This window comes from Oreochromis niloticus, linkage group LG3 (genome assembly GCF_001858045.2).
Source record: "Oreochromis niloticus isolate F11D_XX linkage group LG3, O_niloticus_UMD_NMBU, whole genome shotgun sequence".
Taxonomy (NCBI): Eukaryota; Metazoa; Chordata; class Actinopteri; order Cichliformes; family Cichlidae; genus Oreochromis; species Oreochromis niloticus.
The window spans coordinates 77,209,085-77,236,433 of record NC_031967.2 but is presented as its reverse complement, the minus strand read 5'-3'; the positions used below and the strand labels follow the sequence as shown (position 1 = coordinate 77,236,433).

Here is a 27,349-nt window from a genome sequence, read left to right as displayed (position 1 = left end):
ACTCCAGGTAGCTGTTGAAGGAAGCACAATTGATAAAAACGTGCACCTGTTTGTGTGCAGCAAGCCTATTGGGACTGTGCTTGTCTTTAAGTAAACCAGAGTGTGTTTTTAAGGCTTTTTATTATTACCAGAGCACAGTTCTCCAGTCTGAGCACATTCTATTTAAAATCTCCATCTAAAGATACTTCTGACACTCAACATCTCCATTATTTATCTCTTTTTCTGGACTAGAGGAAGTGGAAAGAGACGTGACGCCTCTGCAGACACGCCGTGAGTCACATATGCCGTCGCACATTACTTAATCTAAACATAACCCTCGCCAAACCTTTCATGACTTGTGTTTAGAGCACTTTAGGTCAAACACACAGAGGAGAGAGTGTGTGTATAAGTTTATTGGTGTGATACAAGATGATATAAACCAAATATTCACTGTTTACACAAACATTAAAGGCTACAGTCTGTCCATAAAGCATTTGAATCCATATAATCAAACATTACTCATCATCATCATCATCATGATAACAAAGTCATAACAGCTAAATCAGGAAGAAACAAACACACAGTCCGTACATGTGACTGTGTGCTCACACACACACATACACACACACACACACACACACACTACCAGCCCTGTGTAAGAAGCATGACATACAAAACGCTGTAGAAAAATACTCTTAAAAAACCAAACACACAAAACAACATCAGCAGCAGCAACTTGGAATGTTCTGGATGTGAGTTCGACCTCAGCACGGAAGGTCAACGGGGCAATTCATTGGGCAACTCTTCCACTGGGTTAACAGGGAGTCAAAATGGGGAGAAGTGCTAAAATGTTGATCTCGCCAAATGAAACAAATTCACAGCCTCCAATTATTCATTAGTGGACACGATGAGTGAAACATTTCCACATTTGTTTTAAACTTACATCTCAAGTTTAACAAACTCAGAGTTTTCACTAAACCTGCTTTCTGAAACAAAAGCCCAGATCACTGCAGGGTGTACTATGACCAGCAATCAGCCTTTTGGAGCCTCTGGTGGAGAAAAACAGGAATCACCGCCTGCATGTCCACTAGCTCCACCAGATCTCCCAGAAGTCTAAGGCTAAGTCACAAGGCCTAGAGACTGGTTGGCAACCACCGGGCAACCACTGTGTGCCAGGGAAAAATGAGAAGATGTCTTCCAGACAAATTAGAAAGAGTCACTGCAAACTGCTAACAACCAACAATCACATTGAGATTTTTGGTGGTTTACCTTTGTTGTGACTAATTTCACCTGGCAACAGCTAGCAACCACTTGCCAACCGATTGAGGAATACATGTTTCCCCTTGTGACCAGAGGTTGCTGAGTGTCTCTAGGCCTGTGTGACTGTTAGTATGAGTTAGGGTTTTACTCTGTTGTATTGATGCTTCTTTGCTGTCTGTGTGAGTATTTTTGTCACACATATGAGGCAAACAAAACAAACAAAAACAGTTACCATTAATATTTAAGTGAATTCAGTGTGAGGCAGTTAGCTTAAAGCATAAATGTGGTAAACATGTGTGTTTAAATAGAGGCAACACCCAAATTCAAACTTTTTTTCCCCCAACCCTCTCCGCGTTTGAAGAGTCGTCTAAAAAACGCTTTCAAGACACGTGAACTGCAAACAAACCGTCCGTTATGAGTTTTAATCCATTAAGCCTTAATATCTTTTTTCCTCCTACTAGTTCAGCTACGGTGTGAAAACTGCTACTGTTGAACAGTTGGACCTAAACGGCTTGTAAATACACAGCAAAAGCTAACGTAGCTTAGTGCTAACGCTATGAAAACACATCATTAAACGCTCTATACTGTGCTACATTTGTGCTTCGTATTCTAGCTGGCGCTAATTTGGCAGTTAATCGTTTGTGTTAGTGAGTCTGCTAGCTTTAAACTACAGTCTGACCGTCTGATACATGAGATAAAGCTCATATGTCTTATGTTAACATTTGGATTAATACTAATGTTTCCACATTAGCAATACATTAAAGTTATACTTTACAGGCAGTTTAAATATTTGCTTTTTTGCGCTTTATCCACTTTGATGAACATTTAGGTTACTTTTAGATAAAAACTGGGTAAAACTTTACTTCAAGTCCCCTCATTTATCATTTATAATACGTGTGTTATTAACTGTTTACGTTACTAACGATATATCTGTATGCCAGAGACTTTAAAGGCTAATGATCTGCATTGTTCTAACTTCACCTCTGAAGACATTTTTCATTATCGTAAACAAACATGAATAAACACAGCTTCAAACTACATCGGTGTATGTTATATACAAAAATAAAGCTTGTGTTACATCTTCATGTACCATTATACAGCATGACTGGGGTCGGGGGGGTCAGTTACAGGTTTCTGTCTGAAAGAAGATGAATGTAACTAACAGCTGTGAGAACAAAGTTAAATGTTGACCATCAAAGTTGCCCGATATAAGTTGCCAGTGTGGTTTGAAACACTTTCTGACGCTCACACAGCAGCTTACACTCACACACACACGTACAGTACGACATTGTACAAGTAACAAATTTGTTTTTGTTTTGTTTCTTTTTTTCTTTTTTTTTTACTGCTAGGCACTATAGAGTGAAGCATTGTGGGAAAATGAGTGTTCGGCTGGTCTGTTTTAGCAGCTTCAGCGCTAAACGCCTTAATATCATTAAAATGTTCCGTTTCACAGCTACTGTCCAGGAAACATTCCTCAATTTTCTCTGAAATAGCAGATTTAGCTTCTGCTTACAGGATGTTTAACACAAACACTGACACAATTTTGTATCACAGCTGCAAAACTATCATTAATCTGTTAATTGCTGTTATTAAATAATTTTTAAAATAGGGATTAATGAGTTAGGTAAGTACGTGAATCTATCCTGCTAATTTCCAGCTCCATATATGTATTCCTTGATGTTTCTAGAGTAGCTGTGCATGAGTCACACTTTATAATAGTCCTTCTTTAACTTATCCTGGGCCATGTCCAAAACAAGCTGTTTTAGCTCCTCCTTAAGACAATGTTCTTCAGAAATCTTGAGGAGTATTTCTGACAAAGTAGCCGGAGAAAATGACTGTGAAATGGAGTTTTTCTGCTTTAATGCTGACTTAAAGTTTGAACAAATAGTTTATGGAGTTCTTGGAAACAGACCATGTGCCATCTGATACACATGAACATCCTAATCTTGGGTTTTTTCCTCTGAACTACTGCTCTAAGTCCTCACTCACACAGACCTGGAGGCTGGTCCACAACCTCCAACCTGCAACTACTCACCAACTGCAAGTCAAACATCACACTTTTACGTGTTCCTTCTGCTTGGTGAGCAGTTGCAGACAAGCTTCGATGCAACCTTTGCAGTCTGTTTGGCTTGGACTGGTTGAACTGGTCAAACTAGAGGTTTTGAGCAGCATCTTTTTAACCAGTTTCAGCCATCCAACTCCAGTAACCACTCGCCAGCTGATCTGGGGATACACATCTTTGAGCAGCTGTTAGGTCTGTGTGAGGATAGTGTAGTTTGTGACAGAAGCAAAAAGCTGTGAAATGAAGCCACTGCTGAATGTTTCGTGATGGAGTTTAAACGTAGTTTAAACCGAGTTTACTGTTTCAGTGCTCAGAATTCAAGTTTGAATGTAAAGTTTCGTTATTATTTTTTAACCAAGAAGTTAATCAGTCACGGCTCCCTGAGCCTGGTTGTGCCCAGTGTTTCCTCCTGTTTAAATTGAGTTTTTCATACAGTGTTTTTCATTGTTGGGTTTTTCCCTGTATTATTGTAGGGTCTTTACCTTACAATATAAAGCATCTTGATGGAACTGTTGTTGTGATTCGGTGCTATATAAATAAAGTTGAACTGAAATAAATTGAATTAAAAATTTTCGCATTAAAAACATTAATGTGAAAGTGTGAAAGGGTGTTTTCTGTGATTTCAGTTAGCTGAGATGAATCCCAGCAGAAGACTAGTTCAAGATGTTGTTAGAGGAACTGCTGTCTTTGGTGCTTCGTCTTTTTTTCAGCCCCAGGAAGTTTAATGGGTGGTTCAAACTACATAATTTAAAAGTATCTTAGTATAAAGTCCAGCACGAAGCACTGAGCAGTGGTTATGTTCTTGTTTCTGTGATGTTTGTAGGTTTGAATGTGTCGAGTAATAAAAATAATAAGATCAGAGTTCAGTGTTTAGTGACTGATTGTATGGATGGAACCTCCATCAGCTAGCTACTTTGTTACAGTGCTGCTCACACAGCGTCTGAAGGCTATCCGTATCGATATAGGCACAGGTTAAGGAACTGAACGCGTGTTGTGGCTGATGATGACATCACTTCCTTCTGGAATGAATGAGAGCCTTGAGCAGGAACTGTTAGGTGAGTGAGCCTATGTGTCAGTCGGTCAGGTATGTGTGGATGTAGATCTGTTGTTGGATCCAGGGGGTGAAGTGCGTGACGTTGCTGTAAACTCCGGGTCCGAGCACTTTACTGAAGCACACGCTGCCCCACGACGTCAGGCCGAACAGCGTCCAGCGACCGCTGCTCTCCTCACACACCAGCGGGCCGCCGCTGTCACCCTGAACACACACACACATACACACGTTAAACACACACACTGAGGAACTGTGTGGGCTCGGTACTTCATGCTGGACTTTACACTAATTCAGCTGTTGGTGCAGATGTTACCATGCAGGAGTCGACGGTTCCAGCTTCATAGCCGGCACAAAGCATTCTGGGAGTGATGGTCTTCATGTCGAAGTAGGACTGACACTGAGACAGAGAGATGATCCGGACCTCCCCTTCCTGCAGTTTAAAGGGCACTGCACACAAACACACAGGATGAAGATGAGGCTTTAAATATAATAAGAGCGCTCAGGATCTCGAAGTACTTTGAGATTTCCTTTCAAAGTCGCTCTTGGCGACTAACAAAAGCACGTCTTTTATGTAGTTTTGTTAGTTCCAAGTGTCCTTGGACATAAAAATGAACTCCGAGTTGCCCCTGATGCATCCACTGGTGTCTAAGTGCGTAAATGTAAAAGCTGCCTAGGTGTACATAAAATCACAGCATGAGAGTGTGCATGATTAGGTGATTGAGACGTAAAGTAGAAAGCGTTTTGAGCACTTAAATTGAGTGAAAAGGCAGATTATGATTATGATTAAGGAGACTGAGGTGAAAAATAGAATAAAACTTATAGACTTGGTGTTATTTTTGGAGCCACCTGTGTGACCCTTCTGAAGCATGCTGGTGTGTATCTGGTGGAATCCCAAATATTTTCCTGAGTGGAAACAACCAGCTGCGGCAGCTGCATCGGAGCTGGAACGCGGCCTGGAGCATTCCCAGGATCGGCGTTGGTCCTGTGACAGACGTGTGGGTGCAACAGTGAGACCAGACGCGCTCCAAGCTCGTCACATTTCAATCCACACAATATCTTTGGTAAGATACACGAAGAGTTTCCTTGCTTAACTGCTAGCTAATCTGAAATGAATGAAACTCCCCAGTTTGAGAGTTTAATGAAACATCAATTACAACTTTACAAGCATCCAGGAAAGGTTTGTAGTTTCAAACCAAGCTGCATGATTTCAAGTTTATGTAACTTTCATGGTGATGGAGTCTAGATTTAGAGAGCTTGAGCACAGAGCAGCATGAGAAACTGAGTTATCCACTCTCTCTCAGACTGACGGCCATCTGAATAACGAGGGCAGAAACTCAGACCAAGAGCATCTCTGCTCTCTGACTCGGCTCATTCTTTCTGCTTTCAAAAAAAGCTGCCAGCCTGATGTTTTTCAACCAGCAGATGAAGACAGAGAGGACTCTGTAAAGTCTAAATGCACCGACTCTACGTGAGGAGAATAAAACTCTGGTAAATGAAAAATAATTTAAAGATTTGTGTTTCAAACAAACAAAGTGTGTGCGTGTCTACTTGTGCTACAAGTACAAAAAGTGAGTTTAGTCTAAGATTAGGAGTGGGATACGGCCAAAGAGTGAAGTGTGTGTGTACTCACTCCTGTTGCCCATGTGACCCCAGCCGGTGATGTAACAGTAGGAGTCGGGTAAAGGCAGCTGGCCCGGCTGAGGCAGACACACCGGTCTGACGAAGGCCGTCTCCTCAATCTGCAAACATCAACACGCCTCATCAGTACAGAGTGATTACAGCTGATAATCGATCCTGTGCACCAGCACGCTCTGACCTCAAAGTCCAGCTCCACTATACTGATGTCGTAGTCCACCACCGCCCGGTTGTAGCGCGGGTGTACAATGATGGAGCGCACCCCACGACTCTGACTGTGACCTCCTGGGTGGTCCAGGTTGTTAATGCCCAGCACCACCTTCCACAGGTCTGCACTCTCTCTTCTGTGACACACACACACACCTTTAGTGTTTGAGGTTAAAATAAGATGTGGCTCATTGACGACACATCCTGAAGTCGCCCGCCTTACCCCTCGAAGCAGTGTGCGACTGTCAGAGCCCACTTCCGGGCGATGAGGACGCAGCCGCAGACGTGACCGCTCTGACCGCTCTGCAGCGAGCACTGCCAGGGCCACGCCCCCCGCCGGGATACCCGGCCGCCCAGAATCCGCTTCTTCCTGTGAGGGTGAAGGCCCACCGCCTGGCGTAGACCGCACTCTGACGGCAACAAAGAGACAAACTGGATTTGTTTATGATAAGCCATCACGGCCAACCAGCAACCTCACAGCCTGCAGTTCCTCCAACGTCCACTTGAGGCTCCAAAAGGGCATCAGCCCACATAGACTGCCATGTTTAAATGTCCAATTTTACACCAGAAACAAACATTTACAGCCTAATACAGAAAACGGTTTTGGTCTCTGATGCCATGTTAATTATTAAAGTTATATTCGTAGGGGCGTGGCCTCTTTGGCTGACAGCTGGACGGCGACTTGAGTTCCTGAACTGTGTTTGTACTGTTGGAGCCTTTTTGAAGCATTTTAATGCAATTATCTGATAAATAATAATAATAATGATAATAACAATATTGATATATCTGGTGTGTGGTTAATTGTACTAACAGATCGTCACTTCAGGCTCCAATTTGGTGGCAGCCATACAGTTATAAGGTAAAGGCTTTAAAATGACGAGGCCTCTGCATCACGGTGTGATATATGCAGTCTATAATTACAGCTTGTTATGTCTGCTTCAGTCAACCTACAGACAACATGCAGGTTGTGACAGAGACCGCGGTATAATTGGTCAGGAGCTGACACGCAGTTCGTCACATCTCTGTAATCTTCTAATCTGTCAGAGTCAACATCAGTCAGACAACAGCTGGACGTCTGAACTCCAAAATACCAAACTACACTTAACCCTTGAGTGCAGGTCCAGCTGTTGATGCTGATCAACATCTGCACCTCATACATAACGGTGTATAAGTGACTGTAGCGCTGAATGTAGCTGCTTTGACAATTTTTGAGATTAAACTTTTGAATTTGAGCTCCATCTGTTGGTAGCATGAGGAGTGACAGTGCTGATCTACTCCTGCTCATACACAGCACCTCCGTTTGATTCTTCAACTCAACTACAATAGCTTCGCATGATTCAGCATTGAAAATCATGCTTCTTTATCTCACACTGGGCCTTTGCGCAGGCATTTTTAGCTCCATTCTTTATAAGTCAAATCCTGAATGGCTGTTCTTTGCAAACAGAAGCTTGAAACATCAGAGATAACTTAGATGCTCTCTGTGACATCATACAGAGCCAGAGCAGAAAAAAAGACCTTAGCGCACCATTATTAACCTCATGATTATTTTATGAGCATCCACCACCAGAGCAAGACTATGAGGGAAAAGTTAAACATGTCCACTTTAACATGCTTCTACAAACACACACTGATTTGAGAGAAAGGAATTTCAACTGCGATCAAACAAACCAAGTAAGGGATAAAAGAAGAAGAAAGGTTTACCTTCTCTGGTACACAGGACTGAAACTCTCTGCCTGGAGTGACACGCATGACTGCAGGACAGAGAAACATTTGTTATAAACACATCACTGCAACACCAGCTCACAGTAATGCTTCAAAGCAGCCAGGTCATCATAAGACAACATCCTGCTTAAACAGGTGTCCTGTTTCCTGCCTGATGACTGATGGGCTCAGCCCGGATACTGCAGACAGTTTTTAACATCAGTGACCTTCAGATAAACTCAATGCTGGACTGAGGCCCTCTTATTAAATCAGCCTCAGTTTGGTCTCTTTGACTGACTCACCACAAGGTTCTTACCTTCTCTTTTCCAGCCGGGCCTGCAGAGCAGAACCGTTCCTCTGGTGCCACTCGGGGTGGACGTGTAACCAGCGTCGACGGCCTTGGACGCCGGGCTGATCGGGCACCCTGGAAACAGAGGAGGGAACCCTGCAGAGACAAACACAATATGCTTATTCCATCAGAAACTCAGAAATGCTCACACTGCAGGAAACAGTGTGTTTGCTTTAGGTCAGTGAAGCTGTCTGGGTGGAGTGTGCACGAGACAGAACACCGAATTCACCTGACAATTACCTGCTCTATTCTCACAGAATAAATCCACAAATAATTACTTTTACAAGGATAAATCTGACAGGATAAAGCCCCTCTGTGAGTCAGACATCTGTTTTCACATCCAGCTCCTCTGGGTAATGTCTACAAAGATCAATGCCTGCAGTGCACGTCTAAAAACTACTTTTAGATGGTTTGTGTATGTATTTAGAGTTTCCCACAGAATAACGTGTCTCCAGTCAGTTTCTCATCCCGACGGCAGACTCCAACTCCACTGTTCTGAACTGCAGTAACTGAACCGTCTCAAAACTGGTTTTCAGAGCAGAAGGCAGTCTGAGCCTGTCAGCTGCAGTCCAGAAGGATGGAGCTGGAGTCTGTATGTCGGAGGTGAGACTCTGAATGAATATCAAGGACCTGGTCAGCCAGGCGGGGAAACAAGACAGGAAATCCAACTGGATGCTCTTTGTTTTTACTTCACACTTTGGGGACTCGTCTCATTTATCTCCACATCATAAATAAGAATATTTGAATGTGAAGAAAGTCTTTAATAACGTCCTCTGAAGTGCTGCGAACACGTGTGTGTGTGTTACTAACCTTACCCTAGTCCCAGCTGGTTGCAGGTCAGTTCGCTCAGCTCGTCGTTCCACTCATCTGCACAGACCTGATACTCTGCCGCCGTCTTAAACACCGTCAGCACAGAGCCCGATCGGTCGGACAGAGACACTGCAGAGAGAACAGATCAGCGCATGTTTGGATAGTAAATACTCATCAGAGATGAAATACTGTAAAATACTGTAAAACTAAATACTGTAAAATACAAAATATTTATAAGTCAAGTCAGAAATTCCTTTTTTTAAAACCAGTAAATAAATGTTCCCTGTGCAACTTTATCATTCACCTTAATGTCGAACTTCACTTTACGCAGATGACACACAGCTTTCTACTACAAACACTCTTTGCTGTTTCACCATTATCAATAGTTAGTGAATATATAAATAAGCAGAAACAGACTGATTTTGCAGAATGAAAAGTAGAAGGACCAAAACTGCACTCAGGTGTCCCTGTCAACATATTAAAGAACAACCTATCACGAAAATTAGACCAACTTTTTAAAAGTGAGACTGTCGTACCACAGTTCCATTCGTCGGAGCTGTCTGAGCAGTGCTTCCTTCCATCACACCACAGAGTCCGATGGACACACTGGTGGTTGTTACAGGAAAGCTCGTTATCCCTGCACACCGCTGAGGAAATATGAATGGATATTATTAATAATACAGTCAGGGAGGTGATTATTCGCCCGGCGCAGAGAAATCTTTAAGAATAAAACTCTGATTGATAGTTAATTCAGATAAATGACAGATTAGACTGTTAGCACAGCACTTAGAACAAAAAATAATAACATCAGTGTGTGAGTCTTACAGCAGTTGGTCTCATCCACCAGCTGGGGGCAGTCTGGGAACCCATCACAGATCATGCTGGCTTTAATGCAGACTGTGCTGCCAGGACACTCCCACAGAGCACGCTCAGAGCAGCCTGACACACACAGAAAGGTGAGATCACAAACTTTAACCTGCTGCATTAAACTGTTAAAACATTCGTCTCGATGACTCTGAAATGTCTCACCACAGTTGTCCTCGTCGCTGTGGTCATCACAGTCCAGGTGTCCGTCACAGCGTTTGCTTGCCAGCACGCAGCGACCTGACCTGCACTTGAAGTGGCTTGGAGAGCACTCTATCACCACGAAAACACACATTAAACAGAAGATTTTAGTTTTTGGAGCAGAAAGTCTCAGCGATCGTCTTCAGGACAAACAGAGTGTACCGTCAACTCCGGCCTCTGGCAGCAGGCAGGTTGTGTTTCCTCCCTCCTCTGGAAACTGACTGCAGTCTGAGTCTTCCGGCCACTGCAATCCCACAATGCTGAGCACTGACTCACACTTCTCCTTTGCACTACGACACAACGACCTGCAGGGCGAGAGGGTGAGGACAGCGTGAGAGAAGGAGAGAGGAAAGGTATCTGAAACCACCCAGAGAAATAAAGTGATGATTAACTAGCTGCCTGTGTGCTGACCTGCAGGGCGGCACCCTCTGCAGGCTGACCGGGTCACACTTTGGTACCAGCAGCGTGCAGGCGTAGAACATGAGGTACTGGTAGCAGCCGGTCTGGACCAAAGCGGGGAACAGAGAGGACTCCCAGGACACGGAGCTCTCTCTCTGGGACAGGTGACCCAGGTAGTTGGGGAAGCTGGTGAGGTTGTAGGGCAGATTCATACACAGCTCCAGGCTGATTGGCTCACAGCGAGCTGGGACACAGAGCGCAGAGTCAAGACTAGTACGAGAGGGAAACCTTCCACTCACTTTCAACCACATAATGCACACGACATGACTAACTTCCATTTTTAGGTTTAAAATACATCCAAGCCTGAATCAACTTCAGCCTGTAAGTTAGAAGGTAATTACCTTAAAATATCCAAATAAAAGCTAAGAAGTAAAAAGAATTAAACACACAGTGCAGAATGTTTTTAAAGTCATGTAAGAATATGTGAAAATGTAATTTTAAGTGTGTGGGGACTGATGAGACCATTTCCTCAGGAGCTAAATGTTTCTGCTTCATACAGAATTTCAGCTGCTCAAAGCTCTGGACTTCCTTTATTGTATTCTTCATCTGATAAAGCTCCAGATGTTTTCAGACAAAAACAGGTCTGACCTGCAGACATGCTGACACAATTTTAAAAAAAAACAAAAAAAAAACATGTCATCTGGATGAAGAGGATGTTGTTCCTAAACATGAGGATATGGTTCGGCATTAATGGAGCCTCACAGATGTACCAGTCACTCCTCTGATGGCTTACAACTGTGTGCCGGATGGTCTCTCTCCTCTTTAGCAGTGACAAAAGCAATATTAAACTTCTTAAGTGCTAAATCACAGTAACTCTTTTACTGTCAGAGGAGAAAATTCCAGTCAACTTGCAAAGAAGAGAAGACAAGCTTCACTGGGCTATTCAGAGTATCACATTAGGATATTGGATTCAGAAGGTGCTGCTGTCTGAACATAGAGGCATCACCGCCTGGATTTTACCATCTGTGCACCTCATTACTGTAACTCCTCAAGCATTTTGGGTTAAATAGAAAATTCAACTGGAAACTGAAAGATGAGAGTTTTTTGTAATTTTACAGCCAAAATTAAAAAGTAAATCCAGGTATGATACTTGGGTGATAAAGGGTTAAATGTGACAAGCTTCTCATTGTCAGATTTTTCTTTGTGAGGACAGTTTGTTGATGACTCACTGCAGCTGCTGTTGCTTCGCGGGTCGCACACGGTGTTGCCGCCAGCACACATGGGCTGACAGGTAGTGGCAATACAGCTGGGCTGACCAGGAACACATCCACCCTGACCTGGAAAAACACACACACACAGGTAAGACGCTATAGTGGAAATACTGGAAATAGGATGTTGAAGATGTGTGACAGAGGAGGATTGCTGGGACAGGGTGACATGCAGGCAGAAGGTAAGACTTTACAAAGTGAGTCAAACCAGTCAAAAAGGACCTGATAACTAATGAACTGTTTCTAGCTAGCTTGAAGAACATTCAGTATATATAACAGTTTGGCTCCTGTAACTTATGTCCTGTTTTAAGTTTTCTCCACAGCACCAAGAATCTGCCTCTGTGCAGGAAAACTGCTTTATAAATAAAAGTGTGTTGTCTTGTGGTGACGATTAGGATGTGATTAGCTTTGAAAATGAATTATTATCTTAGTCATTAGGGATCTAAGATTTACCAAGTCACTAATCAGTGTGTGAGATGTTTGAGTTCATCTGAATGATCTTCTGTCTTTTATAACAGCTTTTATGGTCAAAAAGTTAGTTTCTCTGAACTTTCTTAAAGTGTGATTTTGCTTCTAATGACAGACAGACAGACAGAGTCTTACTCTGGTCTACGGTGCAGTTGTCTTCATCGCTGCCATCTTTGCAGTCGTCCTCGCCGTCGCAGCGAAACGCAGAAGGAATGCACTGACCGTTCCTGCACTCCAGCAGACCCTGACTCTTACAAGCTGCAAACACACACACACACTTACTGTAATTGTTGATGAGTTATAGTAACACGTGATTAAGTTGAGTCACCAGTGACACAGCAGTAAATCAGAGTAACTCAGCTGAGCGCTCACAAGTTGTCACGTTTCACTCGGAGTAGAAACCATGTGAGGCAGACTAAACCTTTCTTCACATTCACTATTCAGTCCTTTCATCTATATGTACATTTCTTCCTGATGCAGTTCCATTTTCTTCTTTTAACTGATCCAAAGATGCTGTTTTTTGGTAGTGCACCCCATGAAAGCACCACCAGAGGGCAGTGTGTACCACTGGAAAGTTTTGCTGAGCTCAGTGAGCTGTGAAAATGGGAACAACCAGTAGCAAACAAAGTATAAGTAGTAAATTGTTTAAATTATGAGCGAATCAAGAAAGTTAAACATCTCATTTCTTAGTTTAAATCGAGTCCTTCTGTGGTTGTCTATGGAAAAAGTCAGGAGTTACCATGGCTACTATTTTCCAAATCAATTAAATATTAATTTGAACACAAATTTAGATTAATCACCAGTTGTGCTGATGTCTCAAAGTGTCGTGTTTTATTGTGAGAAAGCTAAGCTAGCTGTCACTCACAGCAGTTGAGTTCGTCGCTCTTGTCCAGACAGTCGTGGTCCCCATCGCAGAGCCAGTCTCTGGACACACAGCGCCCATCACCACACCGGTGCTCCCGGGCCACATCACACACTGTAAACATACAATTAGCTACACTCAGATAAAATAAATAACATGAACAACCTCCAGAGTCTGGACTGAGCTATTGTTCTATTGAATTAACGTAGAGTTTGCAATTGTAATAATGAAATGTGTTTAAGTCTTCCATTATGGTCAGTAAAAGGGTTAGGGTTAGCCATTTCCAGAAAAAGCTAGGTCACTGTGTACAACGTAATTAAAAACTGAAAGCAGTTATTTCCATTACAGTGAAAGCCTTTATTTAAACTATAGGGGTACAAAGACATGATATGAAATGATGAGACTGAGAAATTTGATTGATTTAAATGCTCTAAATGCTCCCTTTCACACACATTTTTCCTATCCTGGATCTTTAGTGTCCCAGAGAGGGATTAGATATTGTTATATCCTTCTGCTGGTGAGGGACATCATTTAGAAGATAGGTGGCTTTAAAGAGGAGCTAAAGTTTGTTCGAGACAGAGGATGAACTGACTGGCTGCACAGAGGTCCAAAATAATATTTTTTAAAAAGTTGATTTTGAGCTCTGAATCATGTAAAGCTACTGTAGTCTATGAAGAACAGAAGTACAGAGGTAAAAATAAGCAGGGCAGCTCCACTTTTAATGAAATTTAGCTTTGTGGTGTTCCTGTAATTTAGCTGACCAGTTAGACTGATATGTTGCTTTGCCTCAGTGCAGGAATGATAACTGGCTTCGATCTCAGACTGTTTATCTCAGCTGACCCCTGAGCCTGGTGATGCTTTCAGCGTGGGTCCTCACAGAGATACAAAAATGTGTGTGTGTGTGTGTGTGTGTCAGATGGACAGGTGGTGGATTCCCCTGGTCCACACTTCGCCTCTCTCTGATTTCACAGCTGATCCCGAGCTGCCAAACTGCGTCACCCTGAGTGTGTGATACTCTGTGATGGATGTGTGTGTGTGTGTGTGTGTGTGTGTGTGTGTGTGGTCTTACCACAGTTGAGCTCATCACTCAGGTCTCCGCAGTCGTCATAGCCGTCACACACCAGAGCGGGCGAGAGACACCGACCCGTGTTACAGTGAAACTCGTCATCTGCACACACTGAGAGAGAGAGAGAGAGAGAGAGAGGGAGTCACATGATCAGCACTGTTTTTTTCTTTTCATTACACTTTTCCTCGTGTTTTCCTTTATCTCATGTTAGATATTTCTCTCCCAGCTTTTCAGTTTTTCTTCAGAGAGGATAATCACGTTCCTGAGAGAGCACAGAGTAAAAAAACAGAAAAGAGACATTTTCTTTTCTTTTCTTCACATTTATGATCGGTTAAGTCTAGCCTCTTTTGCACTTTCTTTTGTCTTTAACCTCTTAAAACCCTAAAAATTATAAATAGTTCTAAATACTAGAAGATATACATTTGAAATCAGCTCTCTCATGTCCCTGCAGTTTCTCTGTTATAAAATTTCCACAGGGAATGTGAAACAGGTAAAGACTCCAAATAAAGGATGTGAACTTCAAACTAACACGTCACAGGAGACCTGATGAATGTTGAACGGTTAAACTGTCTCATGTTTAATCTTCTTGTTCTCTCCCTCCTGTCCTCTTCAGTTCTTCCTGTTGTGTTGGTTTCTCACTTTATAGCTGTTTGTCGTTCTTCCTTCATTCGTTGTCATGTGTGACTTTTACAGCCACATAAACCTCTGCTGGTTAAAAGAAGGCTGGGGTCACAAAGAGGGAGAGAGACATTAAAAGACAAAGAGAAAACTCTCTCTCTCCCTCCCCTTTTGCCTTTCTGATAGTCGCTGCCTATAGATTCTTTATATTACCATGGCGACCACCTTTCTGTGACACACAGAGCGACCATACCACTGTCATCCACTCAATCACCTGCAAACACCATGACGACGGGCTGAAACGTGTCCTGCTATTTACACAGACCACAATACAGTGTGTGTGTGAGTGTGTGAGTGTGTGTGTGTGTGTGTGTGTGTGTGTGCATGTGTGTGCATGTGTGAGTGTGTGTGTGTGTGTGTGTGTGTGCTCACCACAGTGTGTTTCGTCGCTCCAGTCATCACAGTCGTTGTAGCCGTTGCACACCAGTTTCTGAGGGATGCAAATCCCCGTCGCACACAAGTAATGATCTTTCCCGCCACATACGGCTGCCAACCAATCAGAGAGAGAGTACAGCAGTGATGTACAACAACAATATTTATGATGTATAAAAAATTGCAGTCCCTCTAATGTCCACTTGGCCAATAGAGATACTGTTTTCAGTCACGACCAGAACTATAACTTAATGAGAGACAGAGACAGAAAAAAATATGAATGCAGATGTAAATGAAGCCTGTAAGGGTCATTCTATACTGGCACTGCCTCATGAACAACATTGATGTGAAAACTGACATCATGTCCACTTTTTGCTAACTCTCATGTCTTCAGGTTGTGTACCTCTTAGTTTTTGTAAGCTGGCACGATGTGGTTTGAAGCCGGTTTGAAGACATGAATGTCTGACTGTGTTGCTTTTTACTGCAGTTTTAATAATGTCTCAGTACTCATTATCAGAAGCTCAGAGTTTCACAGATATACAGACGGAGAAGTTGTAAAAGTTTGAATACATGAGACTTTGTGGAAAAAAGACTTTGGCTACATGCATCGTAATGGCTAGCGTAAATGGATGCAACTGTGTATACTGTATTTACTGGTGACTTCAAGATCTCACCTGAAAAAGTTCAAACCCAAATCATTTTTACTCAACGCAGTAACCAGCAGATTAACTGTGAGAACAGGGCGTCACAGACTGTTTTCATACAGGTTGTGGAGTTCCACAAGGCTCTATCATTGGTCCTCTACCTTTTATTCAGATTTGAATCATATTCTTCTCTAAGTCCATTTCCACAAACTCGCATTTTAAAATTTCCAACTTTACAGGAGAAATTTACATGTTTACTACTTGTTACAAAAATTGTTCAAAAACTGGTCTCTAACGATTATAACAACATTACAGGTGTAAATTTCATTCACCTTTAAGAAGTTTAAGTTTAAGGTGGATGGTAGCTGCTAGGCTTCACTTCAGCAAACTGGAGTTCCTGACCTGGACCTCTAGATTGAGTTTGGAGCATTTAGAATGTTTTAATGAAATTATCTGAGCTAATACGTTAGCTGGTTGGCTAATTTTTCCAACTGGCAGTCCCTGAGGTCTGAACTCCAGTTTTGGTGGGTGAAGGATTTTATGTGTGGTTTGTACTCACAGGGTTTCCCTTTAATCTGTCGCGGTGTGTAGCAGGCAGATGACGTGAGGAGACCTGTTGGCGAAGGTGATGATGGTGATGACGGTGGTGACAAAGCAGAGGTGGTGTTGCTGAACTGGGAGCAGCGCAGGAAGTCAGGCCAGGAGGCGTTGAACATCTGTAGGACTGGCTCGCAGCCTTCTCTCGCTGCCTCGCAGAAAGACGCGCAGGGCAACACGACCGTCCTGCACACACACATACACGGACGTCAGGGAGCAGTTAGTTGGTAGCATCATTAAAACATTAAAAGTCCCATAATCCTCCTGTCAGAGGTCCTCTGGAGTTGAAACCACTGACACTGAAAATGTGTGTGTGCGTGCATGTGTGTGTGTCCTCTAATTTTGGAGGGTGTGAGGGTGTTATTATTAGCCATATACACACATACAGCTGCTGTCCCACTTACTGTGTGAACAGCTGAGTTTCATGTTCTTGTTTGTGTTTTATAGCTGAGGAAGACAAAGTTCTGTCTTTGCTGAATGTGCTGGAACTGAAAGACAACATTCGCATTAGAGATTGAAAGTTTAGGTAAACTGAGAGAAGCTGCTTGGCACTGTGCAGGCTTTTAAAGAAGACCTGAATATTTTGGTACCTCCAACATTCCTGATGCCTCAGCATCGGGTCACCTGACAGCTCTGGAGAGATACACTTTATTCTGTGTCTTTGATATCAGACTGTAGCTTGCTGCTATAGTTTGGTTGTTGTCAGCAGCAGCTGGACATTCGCTGAAACTAATCCAACATGCTGTCCTGCTGTTTGAACAAAGCATCATGACAGTCTGGCTTTTGCGCCGTGTGTTGCTATAACGCAGTGTGCAGAGCAAAACGAGGACAGGGAAGAAGAAACGCTGTTTGCTGTTATTTAGGCATTTCACTCTGGACCGAGTTTGCACCTGGAGCCTCTGGCACTGTGCTAAAAGCTGAAACTGAGACATAATCAGGGCACCACCTGTTTGAGCGTGCAGCGCGCTGACGGTTTATTAATGCCCTGGGATCTCTCCTCGCCCTGAGCAGCAGAGCAGCTGGATAGTGTTGCTGATGAGAACATTTGACACTGCAATCAAACAGCAACCTAACACTGAGCTCTAATTGTCTAATTATGAGTTTTATGAGTGTCCAGAGACGACTGTGATATCTGAGAAACAGATAAGACCATATTTCAATCTTCTCAAAGTTCCACTCAGGGTTCAGACTGCTTTTCTAGTCACAGCAAAGAAGCTAACAGATAATATAATGGACAATCTGTGGTAATAAGTAAAGGAGCAAACATCAGCTTCAGGTTCTGGACAGATTAAAATATGTGCACATGTTGTGTATTGAGAACAAGCAGATTGCAAATAAACAGCTTGCACAGTGCAGCAGGACTTGTTTTTTCTCACCACCTTTCTCTTAATATAAATAGTTTTTATATTTTGTAGTTTTTTATGTTTGTCGTCTGGTCAGAGCGGCCCACTAGCTCACATCAGATTCTTCAATCTTCAATCCCCGATCAAGTCCAGAAAGGTTGACACTGATGACCTCCACAGCAACGAGCTGCTCATATGGAAACTGGAGAGGCTGCGAAATAGGCCAAGTAAGGTCTGTGTATGGAAACAGCTGACTGTAGGTTTGTGTGTGTGTGTGTGTGTGTGTGTGTGTGTGTGTGTGTGTGTGTGTGTGTGTGTGTGTTACCTGTTGTGCGTGCCGTCAGCTGCGATGCACTCGGGCAGAGCCAGCGAGCAGCCGAAGAGCATGATGTGTCTGTAGCATGAGAGTCTGCTGAGGTAGCTGAAGAACCTGAAACACACACGCTGGCGTTCAATCACCGCTGGGAGCTCAGCTAACACTAATCTACTCGTCAATTCATTTATGAATCGTTTGGTTCATTTAAATGTTAAAAGTAATGAAGCCCTGACATGACACAACCTGAGGTGATGCCTTTAATTGTGTTGTCTTCTTTTCAGTATGAAATAGCTCTCTGTAGATAATTCAATGACTTTTAGTGGAAGTAACTGTTACCTTAGCAACATGTCGACCTCTGAGCTCTTCACCACGGCGACGGAGGAGGACAGCCACGTCTGATTGTAGGGCAACATGTGACACTGAGGCTCCACGATCAGCTGGCAGCTACCTGCACAGAGACAGCTGGTCACGAGGATCAAACCCTGAACGCTGCCCCTACAGGCTGCTGTCGCCATTACAGCCTTGTTAAAAAACAACGTGAGATTTGTACCTAACAAACGTCTTTTTTCTTGCTTTTGAAATCTGATTTTATTTAGGACATGCTTATGTTATAGTTTGTAATATTTTATGCTTCTCAACAAAGACTTTTTGGTGCATATTTGGTTTTCACAGATCTTTGTTTTATTAGTGATATTTCACTTCATTGTTGCCCATGAAGTGATGTGTTTGGTGGACGTTGAGCAATACCAATGTCGTTGTTGTGTTTTGTTACCCAGATGGAAGCTGTGCTTAGTGTGAGAGAAGTGGCATAAAAACCTAATTCTAGATAGAAACATGGGTTATTACTGGCTTAGTATCCTCACTGTTTGATAGAGCTGTCACAGACTCAGATCTTTGCTGCTAGCTGTCTGCTAGACTTCACCTCAGCTAACTGGAGTCCCTGAACTGGTCCCTTGGATTGTGTTTGTTCTGTTGGAGTCTTCTGGAGCATTTTAATGGCTGCTCTGGAGTTAATTGCACCAGCAGAGTCTGGTGGCTAAAGTTTGCTGATCTTGTGAAAATGATGGCAAACAACACTGAGACTTCACCAAGTCCAAAACCAGCCGGTGAAACTCACCGTGTTCAGATTTGAATCCTCTGAAATCTAACCTGTCGCTGGAGTCAGGCAGGTGGTTTATATTTTTTACACCTGTAGCTCCCGTAACTCCTGAACCATTTGGTCAATTGAAAGAATTCCAACGGTTCCTGAAAGCAGTGAAATTCGGGTCATTACAGTAATCCCAGGCACGGTTTTGCAGCAGTCAAAGGTTGAGTTGTAAGTGAAGGAGTGTGATGGAGCTCTACAGGAAACAGACATTTTATCAGACATTTGAGTTTTTACTGTGTCTGTTTATTATTTTGTTTTTGCTGTTTGCTGTTGTTCTCTGGGTTATTTGCCAAGAGTTGGATGTGACGCCCTACTTGGAATTACCATAATAACCCTAATAACACTGAGCAGTCAAATTCAATTCAGTTTAATTTATGTAGCTCCACATCACAGCCGCCAATAACAGAGAAACCCCCAACAATCAGACGACCCCCTCTGAGCAAGCACTTGGTGGGAAGGAAACACTCCCTTATAACAGGAAGAAACCTCCGGTAGAACCAGGCTCAGAGGGGCAGCTATCTGCTATGACCAGTTGGGGAGAGGAGAGGATAGCAACCAAAAAAAGGAAGTGACTGAAACATCAGGGAGGTTCCCAGACTGACTGTTAGGGACAAAGTAAGAAGTGCAAACATCTGGTGAGCTGAGCTGCTGCTCCTTCGGAGGAGCCAGCCAATCAGTTTTGGCATCTGATCAGGATGTCCTTTAGAGGTTTTTGGGGACATAGGCAAGAAGGGTAGACTCAGAACTCAGTGGAGAGATTATATAGTAACTGGAAAACATTGCTAGCTTAAAGAATGACTAGAATAACCTGCTGCCACAGATCCCCAAAAGAAAATGGATGGACAAAGGAATGGACGTCTGCATGGATGGATGCTTACAGAACCACTGTAGGCCAAACTAATGCCTTCCAGGATAATTAAGACCATCCTTCTGAGATTTTTAGGGGCAAATAACTTAGTAAGATAACAAATAACTAATAACAAATGACAGTAAATTGAGGTTTTTCTGTGTTTAAACCTCGCCTGTAATTGGTTGGATTGTCCATAGTTGGATGTATCATTGTCAGTGCTTTAAGAAGACACTTGTAGCTAACATTAGCATGACAAACAGTCAGGTAACACCACCGACACCTTCAGGGCCTAACTTGTTGTCTCAGTGGGAGAAATCTGAGTTATCAGAGAGTCGGTTCATCACTGAGCGTGACCTTTTTTAACAAGGTGGCCGAACTGGGCAGGAGGTCAAACATCCACCAAATCGGTTGAGTGTCCAGTGTCCAATCAGAGCGCAGGACAGACTGAGGCTCATTAGCATTCACCTCGACTGCACATTAATACATGGGAACAGAGAGAGAGACACTGAAGGACAGCAGAGGAACAGAGAGAGACAGAGACGAGGGGAATTTTAAAATAGCAACGCAACAAACGATTTATCAGCACAGACGCACACACACACTCTTGCTCAGCCCATCAGGTCAGTAGAGGAGAGTAGAGGACAGCAGATCTGAATGCAGCTCATCCTCTGCAGCTCCTCTCAGGTATCAACTCGTCCAGTTGACACTAATGGAGCCTAATAAGATTTTACTGTTTGACGGGAAAGGACACAACAACAACAACAGACAGACGGATAGCAGGAAGGACACAGACTGCAGAGGACTGTGGGATTTGTAGTTCATCCTTAGCCATGGCATTACTCAGGTCTTTTAAAAGCTGCGTACGTTTCCCACAACTCCCTGCTGCTTCCATCTTTCCTGCTCACACCTGATACCTGTGTTGGGCGCAGAGGCGGTGCTGCTCGGCCAAGCGGTGCTCAGTGATGTCACAGAGGCAAGCCAATCAGGGGGCGTTGTGTATGGCTGAGTGGGCAGAGCCTGAGAAGAGGTCGCCGGGGGAACGCCGGTGGTGGCGGCAGGTGTGCTGTCACTGCGGTTCTGCGGTGAATACGTGACGGTTTCCACCGTGAATGAGGAGGAGGGGTAGGGGTCACTTGTGCTGTTGCTGTGGTAACCAGGGTTGCTGTCGGCGATGGGTTTGGGTGAGGGGAGGAGGCTGGGGTCCAAGTGAGTGCTGCCAAATATACCTGCGGAGGAAGACGCAGGTATCAGCCAATCATAGGAGGCGGTTCAGGTGTGATTCTGAACCACGCTCATGAACCAGACGTCCATGAGCGTGGTTTCAAGGATTCAGTTCATGAACGAATGAGTGCTGTGTGGTGTCACACTCTGGATCCACATTTTTCCACAAAAAGTCTGAAATTTCAAATAATTTTAAGGAATTAATTTGACAATTTAATAATTTAGAAGATATAAAAGCTAAAAAGTGCTCTCCTTTCACAGAAACCTAAATGTCTGTATTCTCCAGGCGTGGTCACATTTAACCTAAAAGTCCATGAACACACTGACTCTTTTCTACAGGTGTGTCAATAATAAAGGACCCCAGAAGCAAAATTCTCAGTTATGGCGAGAACGGAAAATTCCACAAAATGAAGGGACAGGAATCCCAAGTTCTTAATGGAAAAGAAGCTTTTGAGTTGAAAAATGTGTTCCCCTCTCTTCTTTTGAGTCTCATTTCTCTTTTATTTTGAAGGTCAGGTCCTCTTTGGCTTTCTCTGTTTTCACTTCCTGCCTTTTTTCTCTTCCTGTCTTGAATATTGCCTTGACTGACTTCACCAGTTCCTTGTTGTCCCTCGCCCTGCTGGTGTGTGGTTACAGTGCATCTTACAGTGTTGATCTCACAGTGAGTCTCTGTTGTTGTGGGTGCATTTTGGACCCCACCCCTTCCTCTCTTCCTCCCTTTGTTACTTTAGAGTTTTTAAAGCACTGTTTTTCGTCAACTCCCCGGCCTTTATGAACTTGAACAACCTGACATTTCCGGCAAAGAAAAAAAAAAACTATTAATGAGACAGCACAGCCGTGTCAGACAGATCTGGTTACCATGGTAATCTTTTTACATATTTTCTGTCACACACAGCCGTGGGTTTCATCATTTGCATTTCTGGTATAAATGTAACAAATGAGTCACTGACAGATCATCGGCTTCACCCCCTCAAACACTACACACCGAATTACTGCCGACATGTGTGAGATTCCTCTCAGCTCTGGTGGAAACAAATCAAAATAGGAATTTTCATTTTGCACGTTTGTTACATCGGTTTATGACAGAGACGGCTTCGCATATGTGAAGGAACATGCATGCATACATAAGTCATGCACTTGGAGGCTGTTTTTTTGCAGCGTAAGGAGGGGAGTGGGTGGTCGAATGTGTGTGCTGTAAATATCAGTGGGTACGTGTCCCAAGTGTCTCCCTGAAATCTACACCACATGACCGTGAAACAGGCCACTCATCACTGTATATAAATAATATAGCTACTGATAAACAGCTACTGAAGTTCTGCCTACAGACACAGATCTCAGGTCAGCCAGTAAGTCAAAAATGAATTTGAGTGGTCTCTGTTTGACTGAGCAAAGCGGCACCTGACTTCCATCAAATAAATAAATAAAACTGGTGCCAAAGTGTAAGTCCCACAGCTGGAACCATTAATCAGAGAGAATGCCACAAGAAATTCAGGAACAAAATCAAGAAATGGAGCCCTGGGATAGATAGATAGACCTGCCCAGGTGTACCCTGCCACCGGTTCTGTCACAGCTTGAATAGGATGGGTGGATCCAAAAATGATAGTCGATGGTTTATCAGACTGCAATTTACCGAAAGCCCTCCTTCATTTGCTCTGTGCTCAGGCTGTTTACCTGCATGCAGCAGACCCCTTTCAAAATCATTGGTCAGTAGATCTCGAACTACAAATATGGTTTTCAGACGGTGAGCTGGTGTGAAGGACCAGAGAAAAACTCTCTTTAATTTGACTAAAACTGAACTCATCATTTTTTATTTGTTGATTAGATTAAAAAAAACAAAAAAATATTAGGCCTGATTCCTTCCCCCCACGCCTGCAGCAGATACAGGAGCAGATATCTGCAATAACCAGGAGTACTAAAAGCTGTCGGTGTGATTGGTTTCCTGCTGCGCTTAGCAAAAAGTTCACCTCACGCCCCTGAGGAGGACACATGTGAGGCTGTGGGCTGCTGCTTTTGATAAAGCTCACAATAACACTCTGAAAACTTCTGCTGCTGCTTGTGGAGACTCAACAACACCATCCAACAGTGAGAGCCAGGTGTGATGCACACACAGCGTGACTGTGGATCATCGTTCAGTCAGAGGCTGAGAAATAAAAACTGCTTTAGAGTGAATGTGAAGGATCTCACTCACAGCCTCACATTAAAGCCCTCCGAAAACAGACGGAGGCAAACAGGAGGTACTGCAAAGACCATTAAGTGTGTAATGGGGAGAGAAGCCACACACACACACTTTCCATTTGTGTGCAATGAGTCGCGAAAGAGACAAAAGAAAAACAGCTGCAGAGGGAGAAGAAACCAACGAAGAAGAAAGAGGAGAGGAGCTCTCACTGCGAGGAGAATGAAAATAAGTTCTCAAATTTTCTGTTAGTGTAAATTTAAAAAGTTTATTCATTCAGACAATGTTTGTGATTTTTGTGTATGTGTGTGTGTGTGTTCAGAAAGAGAAATAAGACTGAATACAATACATTTGAGAAAGAAATCAATCATCAAAGCTGCCACGAGAAAATGAAGAAAGGAAGGAAAATCCAGTCGAGGAAGAGAAATGATGGGGGGGAGACTGAAAAGGTGATGGAGGTGAAGACGATAGCTGGGGGAGGAGGAGGAAGATGGTGAAGGTCTGGATGGACAGATGCTGCCGCGTCTCTTTTACTACCTGCGTAAATATTTGAAATTCTTTCAGTCTGATCCTCATGCTGATTGGCTGAGGGACTCCCTGCTGTCATGGTGACACACATGCACACTTCGCCTCCTACACGCATCAATCTGTTCACTGTGCCTCCATCATTCCCCCCTTATCCCTCTGTAGCTCCTCTTCATCGAGAGAAAGGAGGGATGAAGGAAGAAAGGGGATGACTCAGGGGAAAGAAGGAGGATGTAAGAGCGACGGAGGGAAAGATGGAAACGGATAGAAGCAGGGAGGAAACTAAACTGACGAAAGTAAAAAGAGAAATAATGAAATAAAAGACAAATAAAAAAAGAAGGAATGATGGTGTGAATGGGATGAAAAAAGAAGGAAAAAGGGAGGAAAGAGACAAAGAATCAAAAGGACGGGTGGAGATTAGAGGACAGAGAAGGAGGGAGATGGAGTGATATCAGGGTCATGAAAGACTGAAAGTGAAGGGTGGAGAGTCTTTGTCAGGTCACTGAGAACACCTCTGACCTCAGAGGTCATCAGCCAGACTGTGAGTTTGTGTGTGTGTGTGTCTTTACCAGTGAGGACCAGGACGAGCAGCAGGAGGCCAGCAAGCAGGCTCACGGTGGGAATCAGGATGTAGAGGAGAAGGCGAAGGTGATTGGTGGAGCCCAGCTTGTGGGGACACGCCTCCCCGCCCATCCTCGCCTGGGGTCCTCGAGCCAGAGTCTTTGTGGGACACAGAGAGACATTCAAGGACTCATAAAATACCAGGATCCAGGTTATCAGAGCACAAAAGAGGAGGCTTCTGGCTCTATACTGTCCATGTTTAGCCCCGCCCCCTTCTTCCACTGAAGGTTATTTTTACAGAGAGCAGAGGTGTGGGTGTGGGTGCGGGTGCTCGGGGTGTTTCTGCCCTCTCAGAGTTTCCGTTGGACACGCCGAAGTTATTTTTGAAGAGATATGACAACGAGCCAACACCTGACACCACACAGCAGCCCCCCTGCTTTAAACACTGCTCACTCCACCACCCTGTCTCTCTCTCTATGGAGCTGCTCTGTATAATGTGCTGATTGGCTGATTGGCTGATTCATTACCACAACCTCTGCTGTGCATGTGTGTCTGAAAGAGTGTGTGAAAGCTGCAGCTTGAATGATTTTCTTTTTATTGCATGACAATGATAACAAGAAGCTCACTGTTTGGGTTAAATAAAAACAAAACAAAACATGCACGTTATGTACATCTTACACCAAAGACCTTTCGGCGAGGACTTTTATTTTGAAGGGTAAAACTAAGTAAGGAACAGATCAGAATAACAACAGCTTGGAGTACGATGTGAATCATATATATTTAATCTCTGCAACATTGTGGCTATTTAGAATTGAGCTATTTGTATATATTTTGTAATTTTATTTGAATTTTATTTATTTCAGTCAGTTACTGTTCATATGTCTTGGAGCAACTGAAATCACATAATCCTCAGGCATTAATAAAGTAAGTTCTTAAAACTATTCATATTTATTGGTTCTGATATTTTCTGATGCCTGGTATATTTATATCATCAAAAACACTCAGTTTACTGTCACACAACATGAAGAAAACACAGTTTAAATGTCAGTTTTCTACAACATTATCATGTTCTTAATCTTACTAATGTTTTTATTTAAGGAAAAGAGTCAAAAATAATAAAACTTTCTGATCAGATGTGAGTAAACTGTTTGTTTTGTTTTGTAAATCACTACATGATTATTTTAATTATTAGCTGTAGTTATTAAACTTGCTTTAATTCTTCCAGTACTACAACTATCTGTTAATAACTAAGTTTGTAATCATTTAGTCTCCGCAACATCACAAATTTATTGATCAGGGGGACGGTGACAACCGTGTTTAGAAGATAAACGAGTGCACATCATCAGGTCTGAGAGCTGAGCGTGTGTGTGAACTTTCAGCTGTTTTCTGGATCATCTTGTAGAAACAGAGACGTCAGCCCCCCGAGGAGCTTCAGCTGGAGCCACGGGGCTGTTTGAAGCTTCAGTCTTTATTCTACAATTAATATGAGTTTTTAAATTTTACATCAGAATAAATCAAAGTCTTTATGAATAAACAGAGATCCACTAATCACCCAAACATGATCAAATCTAAGGTGCCACGTAGAAAGAAAATGAAAGTCTTTAAGGAGAAATTAAAGTTATCAGTGTTATTAATAAAGAAATGAAAGTGTAGCTGCTGTTTTCTGAGTGCAGTTTTATAGATCACAGCTCACATTCGCTGTGAACTCTACACAGACGGAAATCACTACAAGCGGGACATTAAAAGTCAGATATTGGAACAACATCCTGTTTCCTAGTCTTAGGAGCTTGGAAAGAAAAGCTGGATTACCGAGAACCTTCACAGACATCCTGTTTCCTACATGCTTCATGCTCCTGAGCACACTTGTGCCCTCAGGTAAATGTTACAGCAGGAGAAAAAAGTGCACTGACTTTTGCACAAATGTGACAATAACATAAAAAAGTTAAGCAGCTGATTTATTTTCCGTTTAGAAAAATCAATCTGTAATTATTTCTGTGACAGGTTATTTCCAGCAGAGATGACTCAATGAGATTTGACTGAAATAAAACAGAAATAAAAACATATTTGTGTCAGTTTTCTGTTGACACTTCTCTGATTAAAGCCTTGAAATATCTTTGAAGTGTTGCAGAATAAGAAGAGTCTGCTGCAGCAGCAGCACAGAGAGGCGGAGAGGACAGAGGACGGACACCAAGGACAGCAGCAGCAGCAGAAGCGAGGACAGAGGTAGAGAGAGCTCCGCAGACAGCGGGGACACAGAGAGAGAGAGAGCGAGGGGGGCACTCACCGCCGCAGTTCCCGCTCCGCTGAAGGTGACACGCGGGCAGGTCTCCAGCCGCGCGGACAACATGACCTGCTGCTGCCCGCCGCCGAGCGCGAGACCATCCCTCTGTCTGCTGCCCGCGAGCTGCTCTGCTAACTAACCGGGCACGAGACACGCTGGCTCCGCCCCTACCCCGCCTCCTCCCCCTCCGCTGTGTACTGTCACACAGCTCAGGTCGTGCCCACGTGAGGAGGTCTTAACGTGGGATTAAAGCTCCTGGATTCAGGTGCAGGGCCGGAGCCACGTGCCGCCCTGAGCGCCAGCTTCAAAGCTGCTGCCGCACATATGCGCTCCTTAGCAGGGGGTACCCCCCAACGGGTCCGAGACACCTCCGAAAGTTCTGTCAGGAATACAAACACAAATCAGACTCTGAACTCTCTGGTTACATCTGCATCCACCTGGGGAAGTGGCAGGGAGAGG

At 43.4% G+C, this 27,349-nt stretch overlaps 1 protein-coding gene across 2 annotated transcripts; it reads right to left on the bottom strand.

Annotated features, from left to right (window-relative positions):
- Positions 1-372: 372 nt before the first annotated feature.
- On the bottom strand, positions 373-27,349 carry corin (corin, serine peptidase). Of its 2 annotated transcripts, XM_003459105.5 has the most exons (24): positions 26,894-27,349; positions 24,618-24,768; positions 21,044-21,355; positions 18,469-18,580; positions 18,142-18,246; positions 16,436-16,659; positions 15,233-15,346; positions 14,186-14,293; positions 13,120-13,230; positions 12,390-12,512; positions 11,748-11,855; positions 10,531-10,762; positions 10,282-10,424; positions 10,084-10,191; positions 9,880-9,993; positions 9,591-9,701; positions 9,060-9,183; positions 8,212-8,340; positions 7,896-7,945; positions 6,418-6,604; positions 6,169-6,331; positions 5,983-6,091; positions 4,666-4,799; positions 373-4,556 (listed from the first exon to the last, which is right to left on the bottom strand). In XM_003459105.5, the coding sequence occupies exons 1-24, from the start codon at positions 26,954-26,956 to the stop codon at positions 4,374-4,376; spliced, it is 3,318 nt and encodes a 1,105-aa protein (XP_003459153.1). In that variant the 5' UTR covers positions 26,957-27,349; the 3' UTR covers positions 373-4,373. The 2 variants fall into 2 exon arrangements, with proteins under 2 accessions (XP_003459153.1, XP_005464468.1); XM_005464411.4 differs by lacking the exon at positions 21,044-21,355.